Genomic DNA, 18,145 nt, shown 5'->3' with positions numbered 1-18,145 from the left:
TACATATATTTTTTCATGTTTCACTATTTGTGTTTATGTATCTGTTGGTCTATTATAATAAGAATAAAACAAACGTATCAATCGACCTAAATTTGATGGGTTTTTCCTTTTTGACACTGTACAGCGGTTTGGTGAGTAATAACTGTTCAAACAAGCAATAAATCATCCTCTTTGCTCTCTTTATTCTTAAAGGGGAATGGCATTCATTTTGAGAATTTGCATACTGTTTTGCTTTAGTCAGTACTTGTGATTATGCACCCCAGGGACACACATTCAAAGGTTTTATCTGATTTTTTTAAAAAGAACTGCAAGTTAACGTTATTTCATTGTTCTGGAGCACATACATTACATTTTGATTGTTCATTCCTCTTTGAAACAAAGATTTTGGATTAATTGCTAGTCACCTTTTTAAGAGGCGGCATTTACTACATTTGGACAGTTGATTGTGTTATCTACTAACACTGTAGAAAGTAACTAACTAAACTTACTCAAGTACTGTACTTAAGAACATCTTACTTGTACTTGATTCCTTTTCAGAGGCAAATATTGTACTTTTACTCCACTACATTTACTTGTGTTGCTATTGTTACTAATTACTAAAAGATTAAAATGTTACATACACATATCTAATCTAATAGTATCACAGATAGATGGAGCTGTGTGTGTGTGTGTGTAATCTTTTTTTTAAATTATTTTGTCAAAATGTTCTCTTAATAAGATGTGTAAATCAACCAAAACTTTCTGTAGCAGTTATCGTGCAATATGCCTTTTAGGATTTTTTTTTTTTTTAATCTTTGTGTACATGTTATGCATTTCTATAGCTTTCCTATAATGGCACTTTCACTGTGATATGTTGTCATGTGTTTCTCATAAATCTAAATTTGGAACAGTACTTTTTCTTTTTTTTTTTTTTTTTCAGTCAAGCTAATAAGATCGCTCAATCAATGTAAACTTCCTTATTTTTCTCCTCGGTTTTCATGTGTTTCCTTCATGGCTTCTGGGCAGTCATCCATCCATCTATCTATCCATCCATCCATCCATCCATCCATCCATCCATCCAGGGCGCTGTTGCATGCTGCACGCATCATCCCTCCTCACCATGTGTGTTTGACGTCAGAAATTTAGGAGGGGCTCCTCCGTGAAGCTGGTTGCTGTTTGTGGTGCTGAAACAACGCCTGTATTGTGTTGCCATTTAGCGATTCTTTTTTTTTTCTTTCTTCTGCCTCTGCGTTTCTCCTGTGCTTTCTCCTCCAGCATGCCTCTTTAGTCCGAGTCTCGTCCAAGCAGCTCACCCCTGAGTCGGCGTTAATCACGCTGTTTTAGCGGAGGTGTGCGATGGATTAGTAGTAGCTGTATTAGGCTGGAGCGGTATGGATTCACTGTGGTGTCCCATCCTCTTCGCTGCATTGGCTGTCAGCCTCTTCCCCTCACCTGCACTCGCTGACAGAAAATTTGGTAAGCAATTGTCTTTCATTTTGTTTTATCATTATTTTTCCAACAACAACCTCTTGTTCGCCGAGTGTGTCCTCATTTAAGCGCCTCACAGACTGTCCGCGGTGATAAATCCACCTGCCTGTCTCGGTTTGGCTGGTTCGTACAAACATTGCAAAAGTTAATTTAAATTATAGTTTTTTTTTATATAGTATTTCCAAGTGCATATCGCCTTTTTCTTGCAGTTTCCAGAGGTTGTGCTTTGGTGTAGCTGTTTGCATGAGATCTGAAGATCCAACTGGAAAAGTTACATAATCTCAGACCCAATGAATAACATGTTTGCTGTGAGACCTATTACGTGTATGATGAGCGGTGTTATAAACTGCTAGTAAACACAGCTATACTTTACACACGCACACAAACACTTTTTGCACCCATTAATGAGTTTTACAGTCCGATTGACACATAATAATGCACTCAATTTTAAATGGTAATAGTTTCCATGCCCATACAAATTACTCAACACATACCCTTAAGGAGCATGCAATTTTAAATCCAGTTAAATATTTAATAATATTCTGCCTCCTCAGGACAGGGGCATCTTTCACAGCCCTGTGTTATTTTGAGACTTTGCCCAGTTGTATTTTCATTACCCTTGATTTGTTCTTGCCTCAGACACCACTTTAATTTGAAAAGTATGGCACATGTCCAAAGTATGACATGTTAGAGAAGCCATCCTGATAATTGCGCCCTTGGTTAAAACAGAAAGAGATTAGAGGATCTGATTTGAGTGTTTCAGATGTGTCTCCTTACCACCTCCAATTTACACCTCTAATCACACTTACTGTTCTAAGATTAGCAGTCGCTACATGACAGTATCAACTTTATAATGAGCAAGAGGCAAAGATAGGTCTTAGGCTGCTACTCCTGCTCTGTGATGATTCATACAGGCACCAGCTGCATCATGTTCTTTATATTTAGAAGCAGAGGGTGTCTTCTTTTAAAAGTGTAATATTTATGCTTTTATTGCAGTTTCATTTTTTAATATACACACGTATAGTAATGTTGGATATTAGGTTAACAAACATGATATAGAGAGGACAGAACTTTTTATTGGACACATGGGGGGTTTTCTCCCTGCAAGTTGGCTAATTTATGGTTACAATACTTGAGAATGAGTCAGTGTTTATTCCCTGAGTGCATTTCTCTCATTGAATTCTCAGCATGTTTTTCTCTCTATGTGTGGAAGAGGTCTCCATTGTCAATGTGGCTGGGAGTTAGAGGTGGTTATTGTTTTTAATGAGTCCCGCTGCGGATTACGCTGTGTCATTAGAAAGCTTAGGATCAAGGTGCGTTGGCGTGATGTATGTATATCTATAATAAAACTGCATATACATAGGTGTGTTTGTGTGCTAGAGAGACAGCGGGAGCTTGTGGGAGTTAATGTCCTGTCTGTCTGACACCACATGAAAGCCAGACAGGGGAAATAAGTCTGCAGCTGCATGCTCTGATTATGAAATTAAGTGCTGTAAAATGTAATCAGTGGTGCGAATTTGAGCCTCTGCATGACACTAAAAACATCTCAACTTTTCAAATTCATAGAGCCTGAAAAGTAGTGTCATCTCTTGAGCATTTTGGAAGTACTTAATGCACTTCAAACAATCGGCCACACCTATTAAGAGTTCACAGAATTTGACTTTAATGCACAGTGTCAGTGGTAATATGCATACAGACAACACAAATAAAGATAATATTTAAATACATGAGGTGTGCATATAGAACATGTTTCCCCAAAGCCAAAATGCAGTAACTACATATTTGGTCAAAATGAGTTAAGACCTGAATCTGACATTTTGGCATCAGTTTTACCGTATTACGATAACTTATGCCATAGAAATGTACATTTTTTGTCAAAACAGAGAGACAGACAACTGCACAGCTAAAGCAGGGAAGATCATGGGGAGATGTATCAAGGCTAAGCTAGCAGGGTAGATAGCCACAGCTAACCTTAGCTAAAGTTAAAGTTTGCCAAAGATTCTCGAAACAGTCTCTTGTTTGACAGTTGTTAAACGGTTGCCTGACACTAGAAAAACAGATATACATTTAATAACTATACACTGTAAATAAGCCATGTATTGTCTTAAAAAAAGTAGTTAAAATGCACAAGAAAGATGAAAGAATTTATTTTGTTTGTAGTTGCTGTGTTTTCCCCTGATTTTCCAAAGGCAGAGTATAGTATCTACATTTTTAGGTCTTATGTAAGTTCTATGGCACTTATAGATGTACTGAATCAGCCTAAAGAGGCAGAAAATGAAGGAATTACAGCCTTTCTATCTGTTGCCCCCAGCCTGAAAATTTAAAACCATTCTTCTCAAGTTCAACGCTTCTGTATTTCTCTGTGTTCGTAGCTCAGTTCAGTACTATAGGTTACATCTGAATGAGTCACGTGCTTTAGATTCACCCTAACCCTTACAGGATGACATAAACAGCAGTAAAAAACTAAGACATGTTGTTTGGTCACCTTGATCCGATCATAAAGTCTCTTCCAGGATGACGCTCTGGTCTTCCAATGAACAGTTGAGGTCATGGTCGGGTTAACATTGTGTACTTTTCCTGTGCTTTCATGCTGGTGTGACTCAACAACCAGCCTTGAGTCCAGTGCTTTCAAGCGAGGCATAATTCAAAAGCATACTTGAGAATTAGCCAAAGGGTGGTATTGCTACCAGTGGGCGATGTTTGACAAACTTAACAGCACTGTTAATTATGTCATAAAACACACCCTGGAAGGCTGTGCAATATTTTTCTACTGATGAAAGAGGAGTGAAAAAGGATGTAATTGATCTAAGGATTGGCATTTTTTTCCACTAAGCCTTATTTTTTATTTTAGAGTACAGGAAGGTTGATGCCCTGTTTACACTCAGTTAGGAAGAATATAATTTCAATAATGAATTCATTGAATACCAAGAGCACCCTGCCAATGGAAGATTTGCAGAAATTGATTAGGTTGTGCATCAACACTCCAGTGCCTTGCAATCATCGTTGCTATGAGGCCTGTTTCTCATTCTGTTCAGCATCTCTTTTCTGTTTGCAGAGGTTTGGCAGTGTCCTGAATCCCAATAGCAACCACTGAAAATCATGTTTTTTGTTAGCTAGACAGGCAGCCAGGTCTTCAGCTGCAAGGTCGTGTTCTATTAGCAAGATAAATACTTTCAGAAATTTTGTTGAACGGGAAACGGAATCAGATAATAAATGGAGAAATATCAATCTAATAAACATACGTTATGAATAGCTTTTGGGATTTCATGAAATGAAAATATCAATCCAACTCCCACCAGGGTGTTAGCCCTATTCTAATATGCATTCACAAATCTTGCAGGAACGCGGAGGGCAGAAAACATTTCTCAAAAGTGAGACTGCATGAAAATGAAAAAACGTCTCCATATTGATTGTGTTGATTACTAAAGCCGTGTGTAGCATTTGCAGATGCATTTTAGGATTCTGTGACTTAAATTAAGGAGCGTTACAGTAGGCTACGTATGTATTGATAGATAGAAATATGTGGCAGGGTTGTTATCTCCAATATGTACAGTACATGGAGACATTGTTCATTAAGGCTGTGCTGCTGGGTGTTTTCATTATAGCAGCCATTGCCTAATATACCCAGACAAGTTAGATTTGATTCATAGGCTGCTGAGCTCTATCTATTTTGCCACGGGCGTCTGTCATCCCATAGATATCAGGACTGGGTATATCAAATATCTTATTGTGGTTATAAATCATCTGAGAGGATTGAAATGTGCTCTGACATGAGGATTGACATTTTACAACAGTGTGGATTATGATTAGGTGTATATCCAAGTGAGGTTGGATCTTGTTTCACTGGAAGTGTTTTGTTTTTATCCTTTATGTTGGATTGTTTGTGTTGGCTTAATATTTCCTGAGTTGCAAGGACACCTATCTGTCCCAGAGAATGAGTTATATCGACCTGGTTTATCCTGGGAGCAAGCTTACTATAGTTCACGTAAGACAACATTACACTGAGCATTTTAAAACAGTTTTTGTAGAGACTGTAGCTCAAATCCAATTCATATACTGTATGTAAAGGCAAACCATGAATAAGTCTTGCCAGTCTGTGCCAGAATAGAAGTGAGAACAATGAGTCTACAGCCATGCTGGCAGATCTGTGAGGCTGTACTCAGGCACAGCAGGGCTGTGAGCTAAATGCTAACTTTAGCATGCTCACAGACAGTGGGCAAAATTAACTTTTTTGTCTACCTGCCAAATGACTAGTGATGTTCAAATTTTACCAGCAACGTAATAGATTACCAATGTTTTTTGGGCTGGTGAGTGAAGAAAATTTACAAGCCATTTGCATTCTTGCATATTTAACCAGCATTTGGCTGGTGGATCGTGCTAATTTTGCTGAGGTTGATGGCAATGGCATTATGTTTTTGTCCGTATTTGGTCATAAACCAGAGTTTATGGACAAATTGACTTGATCATGGCGCTAGAGGAAATGTCAAGGGATCATTAACGTAATTACAATTAATTCTGAGGGAAACAAGGATGTGTGTACCGAATTTCACGTCAGTCCATAAAAACAAGGTGTTGACAACTAAAAACCTCATGGTTGCACTAAAGGAAGAGTCAGGCGATCATCAAAGTCAGTAAGATTCATCCTCTGGGGAATGTGAATGTCTATACAAGATTTCATGACAATCCATCCAATAGTTTAAATATTTCATTGTGGACCAAAACAGACCCATCCCTTGAGCTCTGGAGGGGCCAAAAACCTTCAATCAACTGGCTTAACATGTGATATGTCCATTTAAACCATATATCAATAAGTTTCCAATGCCAACACAAGCAACACATTGCTCACATGCTGTATTTAATAGTAGAGACATTTCTGAATAATGAAAACTCATTTCTAAAACTCTTCTTGGATGCCCTCTGAAACAAAATCATAATTAAAGTAAAAACTGATGCAAGATATAAAAACTAATAGGAATAAAACCTTACCGCGGTATCTCTCATAGTCTCAGTAAAGGTCGCGGTGCATTGTTCTTACCTCTCCGGATGTCTGAGTCATCTTGATTGAACTGGTAAAGGGTCAACTAGCTTTGCCCTCATTTCAGAGTCTTCTTTAGTCACACTTTGGATGTGAAGCTTTTTTAGAATTCACCAAAGGCTTTGACTCATCCATTAAAAGGCAAACTATATATTGGATGAGACTTTATTGTGCAATACAGCCCCTTCTTTGTGCACATGGCTGTCCAGGGTGGTTAAACGAGCATTTGGTGTGTTGTTTGCAAGGCCTGTTTTTCTAAATTAATAATCTCAACAGCTGCAGCATTCAATGTGAGTGTGCAGTAATTGGTCTAACATTGAGATTTTCTGCTATGTGTTGTTGAATGTAATATATGCCTATTGATTCTAACTAATAAAGAGCACACAGTGTTGTAAAGGACCTCTTCTCAGCTGCACTGAACCAACAAACAGCTGCTACAGCCTTGTGTTTAGAATTGTAGACTGATAAGCTATTCAAGTGTTGCTGTATTTCAAAATGCATGGGAACTATTAGATTGTTTAGTTAATTTCCAATTTGCAGGCCTTTAAAGTGTAAGCACTGGATTTCTGACACAGAGCAGGCAGTATATTCCCGGCTTGGGATGCTGCCACGCCTGGTGTGATAACAGACGAAGTACCATGTTTCTTTGTGACTCAACAGATGCTCGGAGGAGTGTGTTGGCTTTGAGTGGTTCTTGAGATGAGGGAGTGGGAGCAAAGCGGCTGGCTGTGCTTCTGTGTCTTTTGAGAGGAAGGAAGTCCGATCTGTGTCAAATAGACGTGTCGAGGCAATCCATCTCGTTATTCTCTTTCCTACTTCGGTTCAAGGTGAACCTAGAAAATATTCTGGGTCAAGGAGGAAGAGTGCCACCAGAGAGGCAAGGAAGGTTATGAGGACAGTTCTTCTTTTACACCCTCAAATTAAATTACACTTCAGTAGAGGCTTTTTACTCCTTGCAGACTTGTCAGGTGTAGGAATGTGACAAATGAACACTACTACGTTGGTAAAATAGTTTTCCAACTTGCACATAACCGTGCATTGTACTTTCTCACCGCGCCGTATACCTGAGCTTGACTGCCTTGTGACACAGTGAGTGTAAAAACATCCTCGGGCATTAAAGGGTAGCCTTAGCGACTCCGTTATGCCTTTTCACAACTTGCATTTGGTTGAAATTAAATGGCGTTGGTAAAGGGGTCAGTGTGAAGGTCACCTCTGTGTTGCAGAGCCAAGATTTATAATGAGGACAATAACACTGTAATGAGGATTCTGAAGGCTGCGAGTTGAGCACAAGAATTAATCTATACTATTTCAGCAGTGATTAAAGCAGTAATGTGTCTGCTTCGTCTTTGGGTGGTGCTGATTAATACTCCAGACCATTTCTCAGTGCAGAAGGGAAACAAAACGACTGTTGGGAGGAAGCAAGGCGAGGGACTGAGAGATGCTGACAATCTAATGGGGGAGGTACTATCCTATTTTTGTGACTAATTGATATGAAGACTTTAGTCTGCAAAGTACATTAGTGACATTTTACTGGCAAATTTGAATCCACAAAAAACTCTCCACACCCAGCTCTAATGAAACGAGCTGTTTGTAGCATTATTCAAAAACAACCAGTGTGATGGGACTCTGCCCCGTGCCAATGTTTTTTCAACTGTTGTAGCATTACTTTGGGGGGGGGGCTTGCAGCTTGGAATGGCTTTTGCAAATGATGCAATTTAATCACGTGAACTATTGAGGGGTACCAGCTTTATTTTTTAACAAACCTTATAGCTGCACTTTTCAATATTTGTTATATAAACAATAGATCAAATGACTATGTGAACGAGGTGACTCATAGTGAGGATTATCACCTAACCCTGCAGTATACCTCAACTGTATGGAGCTTCATAGCGTCTTTCAGCTCATTGTTATTGTCATCAACTTTACTGTTTTGATTCATTCTTTTCACTCTCCGATAGGACCATTTTGTAATGTATCATGGCAATATCTTGTTCCACTGCCCTCAAAAAATTAGCCAATGCAGGTTTAAATAACATCTCCTTCTGCAAGATCCAACCCAAAACTAGACATTTTCATAATACCCCCTGTTTAATGTACATAAGGTACTGTAACTAGTTTTCAGTTTACCTAACATTGTAGGTTGTGCTATATTTGGATAGTCTAATGCAGATAATCAACTTAGCATTAGGCGATTATAATATCTCAGAAGAACATTTTCAGGTGAGCCGGAAATCATAATCAGAAAAGTTTTTCAGAATCAGAAATCCGATGTAATCAATGAAATGTGTTCAATATTTCAAATGGTGACAGCTTGTGTTAGAGATTTAATCAGCTGAATGGAAGGTATTTATATATATATTGTGGATGACATTGTTAAGAAGCACCCAATAATCTAAGCCAGAACAAGCTTCAATTGTATTAAAAAGCTGTACTTAATGAAAACTGTCATTGGAAAAGATAAAACTGATGGGTTTGTTTGATTTTGGAAAGATTGGTGGATTCTCCTCAAGCCACAGAAAAATGTAATATGTGGCCTGAGTGGGTAGAAGTGAGGATACAGTTTTCATGCTTAAGTGGGTACACAAATGGCCCTTGATATGAATTGACAAAACCAAAGGTACTTCACTCCACAGGTTATCTAGCTAAACACTTGAATTAGGAGCTATAAAATGACCAAACAGGCACCAGAATGACTTGAGCACACCTGCATTTGAATCTCTACTTTTCATCAGTAGGGGAAATAGTACCCAAACACTGTTGTGCTGTGATGACCTGCACTTTAAATGAGATTTAACTGGCACTGATGACAGTTAAACCTTTTATGTCATCTGGAGGACTGGAGATTTCCCCCTGGGCCAGGATGTGTTGGTTCACTTTGAGTTCCTCAGGAGTAGGATGCTTGGCTGTTCAACTTGCTCTAGTTCTGCACTTCAACGCCCAATTACACCTCAGAAGAGGGGAGACAATCCAATGTCTGAATCATTCAATGCGGGTCAGAGAAAAGGTCAAACCAACCTATTTCTAGGTCCTCAGTTGCCACTGTATTGCTGCCATCTTTAATTCATGGCCGCTGGAGCTGGCAGCTGAGTGACTAAGAGTGACCTGCCTGCCTGCTCGGGAATTCTGAGACAAATTCTCTGGAAAATCTGTGAGAAATGTGTTTGGTTACACTTCTCTGGATGTTAGGTGGTTTTATGTTAGCTTCGCTCTTCAATCAGTGATTTTAAAGACTCCCTGCTTCTAGCTCCTACTTATTATTCATGCTTTTTTTTTTTTTTTTTAAATCACTTTAGATGTACTCCCTGATGCATTCATTTTCATGCAAGAAAACGTTTTGGGAAATACACTTATTTGCTTGCTTGGCAAGAATTAGAGTTAGAGAAGACAGGCTAGCTGTTTCCCCCTGCTTCCAGTCTTTGTGCTAAGCTAAGCTAACTGTCTGCTTACAGTAGCTTCATATTTAACATACAGACATGAAAATGTCATCGATCGTCTCATCTCCCTCTCAGCAAGAAAGCAAATAAATTTATTTCCCAAAATGTCAAACTGTGCCTGGATGCACATAGTGGACATATATCTGTAAAATAATATGAAAAAGAAGCCTCAACAGTAGTGTAGCATGGTCATTTTATGGTATAAAATTGGATTATCAGTGTGTTTCACCCCCAAAAAATGTCCTCATGAAATCTCGTTGCACAGAATGTCATGTCATTATTTAAACAACTGTTATAAAAAGGTCTTGTCATGTTAATATAAAAAGTGCACGAGGAATGTATGAAAATGTTGAACCACCATGGCTGCATTGCTGACAGCATGATGTGCAGCTTTTGACAAGAACAGGCATTTTGGAGCAGTGATAAGCTTGGAGCCATCTTTAATTTTAGCAGTAGAGCGCCTTAATGACACAAGCTGTTTGAATCTGCGGACATGGTGTCAAGCTGATGCTAATTTGCTTGCAGGTGATGTTCCTGCTCCAGCCGCGTTCCCTTTCAATTTCACTTGCACTTTTATTGCCGTTGTCACCCGCTGCACTGTTCTGAAATGGCTTCTTTGGCTGGCTGTGTGTGTGTGTGTGTGTGTGTGTGTGTGTGTGTGTGTGTGTGTGTGTGTGTGTGTGTGTGTGTGTGTGTGTGTGTGTGTGTGTGTGTGTGTGTGTGTGTGTGTGTGTGTGTGTGTGTGTGTGTGTGTGTGTGTGTGTGTGTGTGTGTGTGTGTGTGTGTGTGTGTGTGTGTGTGTGTGTGTGTGTGTGTGTGTGTGTGTGTGTGTGTGTGTGTGTGTGTGTGTGTGTAAAACGGAGTCAGGTGTCCTCAGTTGCAAGTTATAATTATTATAAAAGATAAGTCGCTGGCCCCAGAGAGTGAATGAAATATGTCCTAAACTGCAGCAGGCTCTGGGAGTGGCTGTCCTAGCTGCCAGACTCCCAGCATCCTCCTTGGCCCCTCAGACATCACAGATGGTATCCCGGCACAAGCCAACCACCTGTGAGGGGAAAGTGAACGATAAAGTCTCGGACTTCTTGTTCAGCCTTGGGTTTAGCCTGATCAGGACACATTTTATGTTCCAGGCAAGGTCGGCCAATCACGGCCAAATGTTTGAGACAGCAGCTCCTCCAGACTGAAACCTCTTCTGAGATGTGTAATGAATGGCTTGATAATGTACAGGTGGAGATTATCTGAGATATTAATGTGGTTATGTAATTTTCTAATGAGAAACTCTGAGTCATTCTAATGTAATTGCTTTTCCTTAAATGAGCTATTTCCGTTAAACAAGAAACCTCTCTGATTTCACTCCCCCAAGGGTAGACACCCATGTTGTTATGTCCCTGACACGCTGTGTAGCTGAGGTTTTAACTGAAGGTGAATTGTTTTGTGTGCGTATGTGTGAGAGTGTGTGTGTTGCACCTTGCTTACTTATACAGAAGATGCACTTGCTTCCCTTAATAGCAATTAGTGGTAACAAGACAGGCAGGGAGCATGATGGGAAAGTGTCTCTGTGCTACACAGTTGTGGATAGAGGCTCTTGAGAGGTTAAGGCCACCGTTAATTGATCCAGGTTCTGCATGCATTTCTGGAAGTGTTTTTATGCAAAACCTCCATAACATATTGCATTTAATTTATTTAGGATTGTGCATTTAATAAGACTGACTGAGACAAAACACTGGAAGATATGTTGGATTCTACTTTTTTTTTTTTTACTATCTCCTGTTTTACAGGATGATGAGAATACAGGCCACTAACTAGATTTCATGTTGAAAAGCTGGACTGACTTACTGCATCCATTGACCTCCTGGATTCTCCATGCATACTGTAGTTGTAAATTAGGTCACACAGTGCCTATTTTTGGAGGGCAAGCTTCTGCACATTTACAGTACCTGTAGTTAGCTCACATCCAGTGCTGCTGCTATCGATTATGTTTTATTATGAATTAATCTGACAGTTGTTTTGATGGTTAATTGATTAAGTCAATACAATGTCAGAAAATAGTTAAAATGCCTATTTAAATTTTCCAGAGCTCAGGTGATGCCTGAAAATGTGAATTTTTATCCAGATGTTTAGTTTACAATAATATAAAACTAACACACTAACTGGCATATTTACTCCGTAAATGACCCAAACAACCTATCAATTATCTAGAGCTCCAACTATTAGGCAATTGTGAGTATGTACTATACATTATTCCTTGATGGATTGTTTTAGTTTTTTTCCCAAAGTATAAACATTTTACTAGTTTTAGCTTCTTAAATGTGAATACTTGCTGGCTTTTGTAGTCTTCTGTGATTGTAAACTGATTGGGTTTTGTCTGTATATCGGACAAAACAAGCAATTTGAAGACATCATCACGACACATTGGAACACAAGATGAAAAATAATGACTTTAACACAGATAGCACACTCAAATCCTCTCTGTTGATCCATCACCAAATCCCACAGAGGCTGTACTTACTCGACTAGTTTCCCACTGATGAGCTACTGTGATGAGGTTGACATGGCAATAGAGCATCAACACTCAATAGCAAGTGTAGCAGTTTTTTGGAAAGGTCATTTTCTTTGTGAAATGATCTTGTACGCCTAGAACAGACAATGTGGCTATTCTTTTGTCAGGATGCTTCATTAAGATATAACCTGGGACACATTTTTTTTTTTTTTCACCAGCTTTCTTCCTCAGCCACAATGAGTCGAGCATCCTTTTGTTTTTTTGTCCGCCTGAAGTAATCGGCAGCATCCACTGTGATTGCATTTTAATTAAAAAGGCGCCATTTTAATCATCTCTGGCATGTTGTTGGAGAAAGGGGATGTGGCGTTATCAATCCTATGTCCCTGTCTAACATACACACACACACACACACACACACACACACTATGTCTGACTAACTGCATGGCTGCATGCTTCATTAAATGGAAGGTTATAATTAATATTGAGAGCTGACAAGGCCTCCCGGAGAACCCAATGAATTAAGCAGGGAAGTGATGAGGAGGTAAAGTTGAATTGACTGACACTAATTGCAGAGCGGTGACATGCGTGGTCAAGAGGGATTGCGTGACTCTTTCTAAATGCTTCTAAGTGCTCTGTAGCCTATAAGTATGGTCTTATATATGTGTGTAGTCATCTTCAAGCTAAATCTAAGTTCTTGGTAAAATATTGATCCTTTGGCATTCATTTCAAGTTGTTTTTCTGTCCATCTGAAGAATGTACGTCCAATATTTACTCTATTTTTTTTTTGTCTCCACCAACTCGTGAGGAAACTATCTGGCTCTTTAGCTGCAAAATGCCCCTCTGTGTTTACTAGCTAGTCGCTAACTTTGTCTATCTGTCGTTTGGGTGGGTTTTATCAGAGCAGACCAAAACAAAAGAGCTGAAAGATGCTAAAAGGCTCCGTAGAACTATGGGAAGTGCAGATAAACTGCTGATAAATCTCTGTGTCACCACAAGTGACCCTTTTTACAGTATATCACACAGTCATTTCATTCATTGTTAATAAACAAGATTTTGTAAAGCAAAATAAAAAAAGTGTGCAAAAAAGTTTTGTATGGTTTCCTATTATATCTTATATTGTGCCCTATAGTATTAATATCTGTGGGAAGGAGTAACATCTCTGCTGTGGCAGGAAGCTTTGGAACACAATACTTAAGTCCATGTGCTGTGTTCAACCAACAGCAGCATTTTAGATTTATGGATAACTGCAAAATGTAGCTTAATCTGTGCATGAACATGAGGAAAGTATTGGTTATAAAATAACACTACCAGTTGTCAGAAAAGCTATTTCTATTCTTGATGTTACAGCTGTGAGTTGTTTTTCTTCAGTTCAGGACGTTCTGCCTTTTAGTTGAGAGCTGAGCGACCTTACAGCGCTGTTATGGTGCCTCACTCTACATCATTAAATAGCCATTTTGCAGACATATTGAGGCCATTACCTCTAAAAGATGTCATTTCATAAAATGTGCCCTCGACTTCCAAACAAAATGGCTGCATATTGTATCTGTATGATCAAGTTAGACTAGACTTTAATAATTATAACAGAATAATGATCCTAATGATGAATCTGCAAAGAGGAAACTAGAATAAACTTGTGATGCCTAAAAAGTTGCTGTCTCCACAGCTTTCTGTTTGAATTGATCTTCTCTTGTCATTATAAAAGAGGCCTTTTCAGGTTGTGAGATTTGTTGTCACTTCAGGGCCACTGTACTTTCCTCCTCCTCAGCCTGTTCTCTATTCACGGTCAAAAGCTGCTCATTGCTGTCCATCGAGGCCTTCAGGCCAGGAGGGTACATCCAATAACGTCACTCCTACTGATGAGCTGAACCAGGGAAATAACAAAGATAAAAGACTTGACGAAAGAGGGCTGACGCTTGACCCAGTTGTTTACAGATTGTCTCCGCGTTGCCAACATCGCACACGCCATAAGCTTTGTAGTATGAGCCTGTCTAGAGTGTATTGAACAAATCCGAATGGTTCTTGGTGTCTCTTTTCTTAGCTGAAGGTCAGATTATGTTGGGCTTGTTTTGACCCTGAATGTGACAGAAAATAACACTTCTAAAGGAGCTTTTACCCCACAGACAATTTTTTTCTTTCAACTCCGTCTTTTCCTGTAAATGTGGAGGATCACCTGTGCAGATTGGCGAGCAGAACAATCAGCCCTTTGCTCGCCCAACTCCCACATGTGAAATATGAACACAGGGAACAGCTTCTCATAATGCTCCTGCCATCTGTTCATTTATTAGTCTGGAACACCCGGCCACTGGTCCAAGCGTTAAAGTTCATTAATATTCATATAACATTCATATATGGAAACGTTGGGGTATAAGTGTCAGAGACAGGATAGGAGAAGTCGCAATAATGGATGATTGATGGCTCTGTCATTAGCAGCGAGGCCCACCGCCAGAGTTAATGCAGTACTAAGCTGTACTTTAATGGAGCGGTGACATATTTAGAAATTGTGATATTGGGCTAAATTGCAATTTAGTACATTTTCTGTACATTCAGTCGTCTATTGTGTATACTACATATGCAAGAGATTTGTTATGTTATGTTTCCTCACAATGCAATTTCCCTCTTAAGTTGACAGTGATTTATATGAACAAATTAGGCTGCAGCTAATTTTCTTCACAGATTGAAGGAAAAATTGGACATTTTGGGATATAGATTTATTAGCATTCTTGCTGAGAGTTAGATGAGAAGATTGATACCACTCTTATACCTTTGTGGTTAGTTTAGCAAATTGTCGTTTTTACCTTCTGCCTTTCCAAGGCTCGTTGTTTACCCCCAAACCGCAATCCTCACATCTAACACGTGGCAAGAAAGCAAATAAGTGTACCGGCACTTTCCAAAATGCTTGTTTTTCAATTTAAAATGTCCAGAAATGCTGTAAAGTATTTAATCTTCAATGATATATTGTAGAGCATTTTTTTTTTTTTTTGCCTATTAGTAAGTCTTGTGTTTCACCTTCTCTCCCCTCCAGGTTGCCTGTTTGAAGACGAGCTCTGTACAACATATGAGTTCTGCGTCAATGGTAAGTCGGACTCATGTACGCCCACCACCATACCTCATTATACTGTACATCATCCCTGTGGTATCAACCATCACCGGCAGCTTTAAAGCTGTGCTGGCTATTTTTAATCATTCAGGAAATAATAGATACATAGATGGAGAGCTTGCTTACAGCATTTTGTTCATATGAGTCATGTTTAAGAAAAGCATTAAAACAACTGGGAGCCAGGCTGCAACAGTAAGAACAGCACAATATAGCTATTAAACAACAGTTGTCTCATTTTATTCAACTAACAACCAGGCTTAGGATCAATACCAGTAGGATGTTTTCCCTTTTATATGTTAAGGTTGACCCAAACCGCAACAACCTCGTCTATAAAACCATCTTGTCATGAAAGATGTATGTGTCTGTGTCAGTGGTTGCCATGACAACGTGTCACCTGATGAATGGAGGGGAAATGTCAGGGCTTTCCACAGGGTGGCATTCAGCAGAATCACACAGAGCTGGGGCTTCAATTTTGAAGGGGATTGATAGCATGTCGATATCCAGAATCATTTTTACGAGAGAGCCGTCGTGAAAGGTTAATGTATTCTCCCATTGTGGAAGGTTTCAACACCATATTGTTCTTACATGCACACAGGAAATCTACATCCATCCCAGCGTTTGTTTTTGGCCTCATGAGCATAATGATTAAATGCCCTTGCACTTTGAGGTTCTTTGTTCTGTTTTCTCACTTCATTTACTTTCTGTAGATTCATCATACAATAAATTTCACAAACAACATGAAGCCAGCAAAGAGAACACTTGCTCTGTGGCAGACAGTAGAATTACATGCGAAACATGACGTGACCTATAGGAAACAGCGTGAAGTAACACACAGAACAAGTACCAGTTTGAATATGAATATGTCAATAAAAAGAGGAGGATGAGAATGACCCAAAATAATTATCTTTTGTATCTCTGTTGGCTTCTCCCTAGTTATGTGGGTGATTTTATATAAAATGCTGCTTTGTACTTTAACATCTTGTGGATTGACAGTGAAGATATGAATGTTGATGTTTTAATTCTCATACAATAGTCAAGTCAATTGATCAGGTCTGCAACTGACAATTATATTCATTATTTTCTCAAGTAATGTTAATAATAGGTAATAAGTTTGTCTATAAAATGACAGAAAACAAGTTAATTTCCAATTGCCAGATATATTCAATTTACTACTATTTGATATTTATTTATTGTACGAGGAATACCTCTTGAGATGTGTCATCTCATTTTCGCAAGGGTCCTCGGTAGGACTGGACAGTACAGAAGACAAGACATTGCAGTACAACATACACATTCACTCACATACAATATACTATACTACTACTATACTATTTTTACATTTCAAAGATGTTGCTGATTCATTTGATTAATATCTGTTTAAATGTTCACCAAAGTGCTTTGCAGAGAGATGAAAAAAATAAGAATACAAAAATAAATATTGATGAAAATCGTAGTGAGGAGGGAAGTCAGTAGTCTTTGAATTTGCAGTTGCATGTTTGAGAAGCAAATTTTGAGATCCCTATCCTGATTTCCATATTAACTCAGTTTAGGAGGAAACAGGGAAGGAGGAGGCAGCGCTGAAGAGAAATATAAAAAACTGACTTTAATTTCACAGACTGTATTGGTACAGAGGGGAGCTGTGTGTAACCTAATAGAGGGAAATTGCTGACACCTCGACAGAAAAAAAAACCCAGAGGCACAGAGGAGGGTCATGGTGGGTGTGGAACTTTCACATTACATTAGACTATCATGCAAATCTATGACATGGATTGTCATTTCTTTTCCCACATCTTTTCATCTTCTCTTATAATTAAAAATATAATTACAGGCGCTATGCTCGATAAAGGCAAATATATACAGGCAAGAAAGACTAATGTTGGATTAATGTTGTACCTAATATGCAGGTAATGAAACATTATTTAGTTGCTTCATAACCCTATATGTATATTTAACGCTCTGTTACTCTCCATTGGACTCCTGATGAGCAGCAGCCACCGCCGCACAGACAACAGAAGATGAGTGGGAGTAACTAGGTCTACCACTTCAACTTCTCCAGGTCCCTGAAGGAGTAACCTGGTTTATTCTGGGCTGGGCCAACCGTGCTCTTCCTCACCCGTGCTGTTGCCATGCAAAGTGACTGAGGGGAGGGAAGGGCTGTGGGAAGGAGCTGCTCTGTGAGGTGTCAATCAGTACCATTTTATACATGGTTAACTGTCGTTTAGAGTGCATATAAAAATGATTCACCCCTGTTGGAAGTTTTTATGTTTGATTATTTTACAACATTGAATCAGAGTAGATTTAATGTGGCTCTTTTACACTGATTAACAGAAAATACCCTTTAATGTCAAAGTGAAAACGGATCTCTACAAAGAGATTTAAATTAATAAAAAAATAAATAGTACAAAATGTATGTTTGCACAAATATCCATCTCCTTTAATAGGACACACCCAAATCATCGCTGGTGCACCAATTGATTTTTTTTTTTAATAGCTATTATTGCTACTGTGCGGCTGTTAAGCTTTCTGCTCTCAGACAGAAAATATAAAGTTTACTGTACAAAGATAATGTTGGCAGATTTACCCGGATTTACCACCCAAACTTTTTTTTAAAC

General features: G+C 38.9%; 1 protein-coding gene across 1 annotated transcript in view; it reads left to right on the top strand.

Moving 5' to 3' along the window:
* The first annotated feature begins 1,134 nt into the window (after positions 1-1,134).
* ptprn2 (protein tyrosine phosphatase receptor type N2) overlaps positions 1,135-18,145 on the top strand; it is a 119,758-nt gene continuing 102,747 nt past the window's right edge. The window contains exons 1-2 of the mRNA XM_028569280.1: positions 1,135-1,455; positions 15,459-15,509. Coding sequence (XP_028425081.1) covers positions 1,371-1,455; positions 15,459-15,509 — 136 coding nt within the window. The 5' untranslated portion in view covers positions 1,135-1,370. The remainder of the gene's footprint in view (positions 1,456-15,458; positions 15,510-18,145) is intronic.

The sequence above is a fragment of the Perca flavescens genome, chromosome 22, assembly GCF_004354835.1.
Source record: "Perca flavescens isolate YP-PL-M2 chromosome 22, PFLA_1.0, whole genome shotgun sequence".
Lineage (NCBI taxonomy): Eukaryota > Metazoa > Chordata > Actinopteri > Perciformes > Percidae > Perca > Perca flavescens.
Note: the sequence above shows the minus strand (reverse complement) of the source record. Positions and strands in the feature narration are given on the sequence as shown.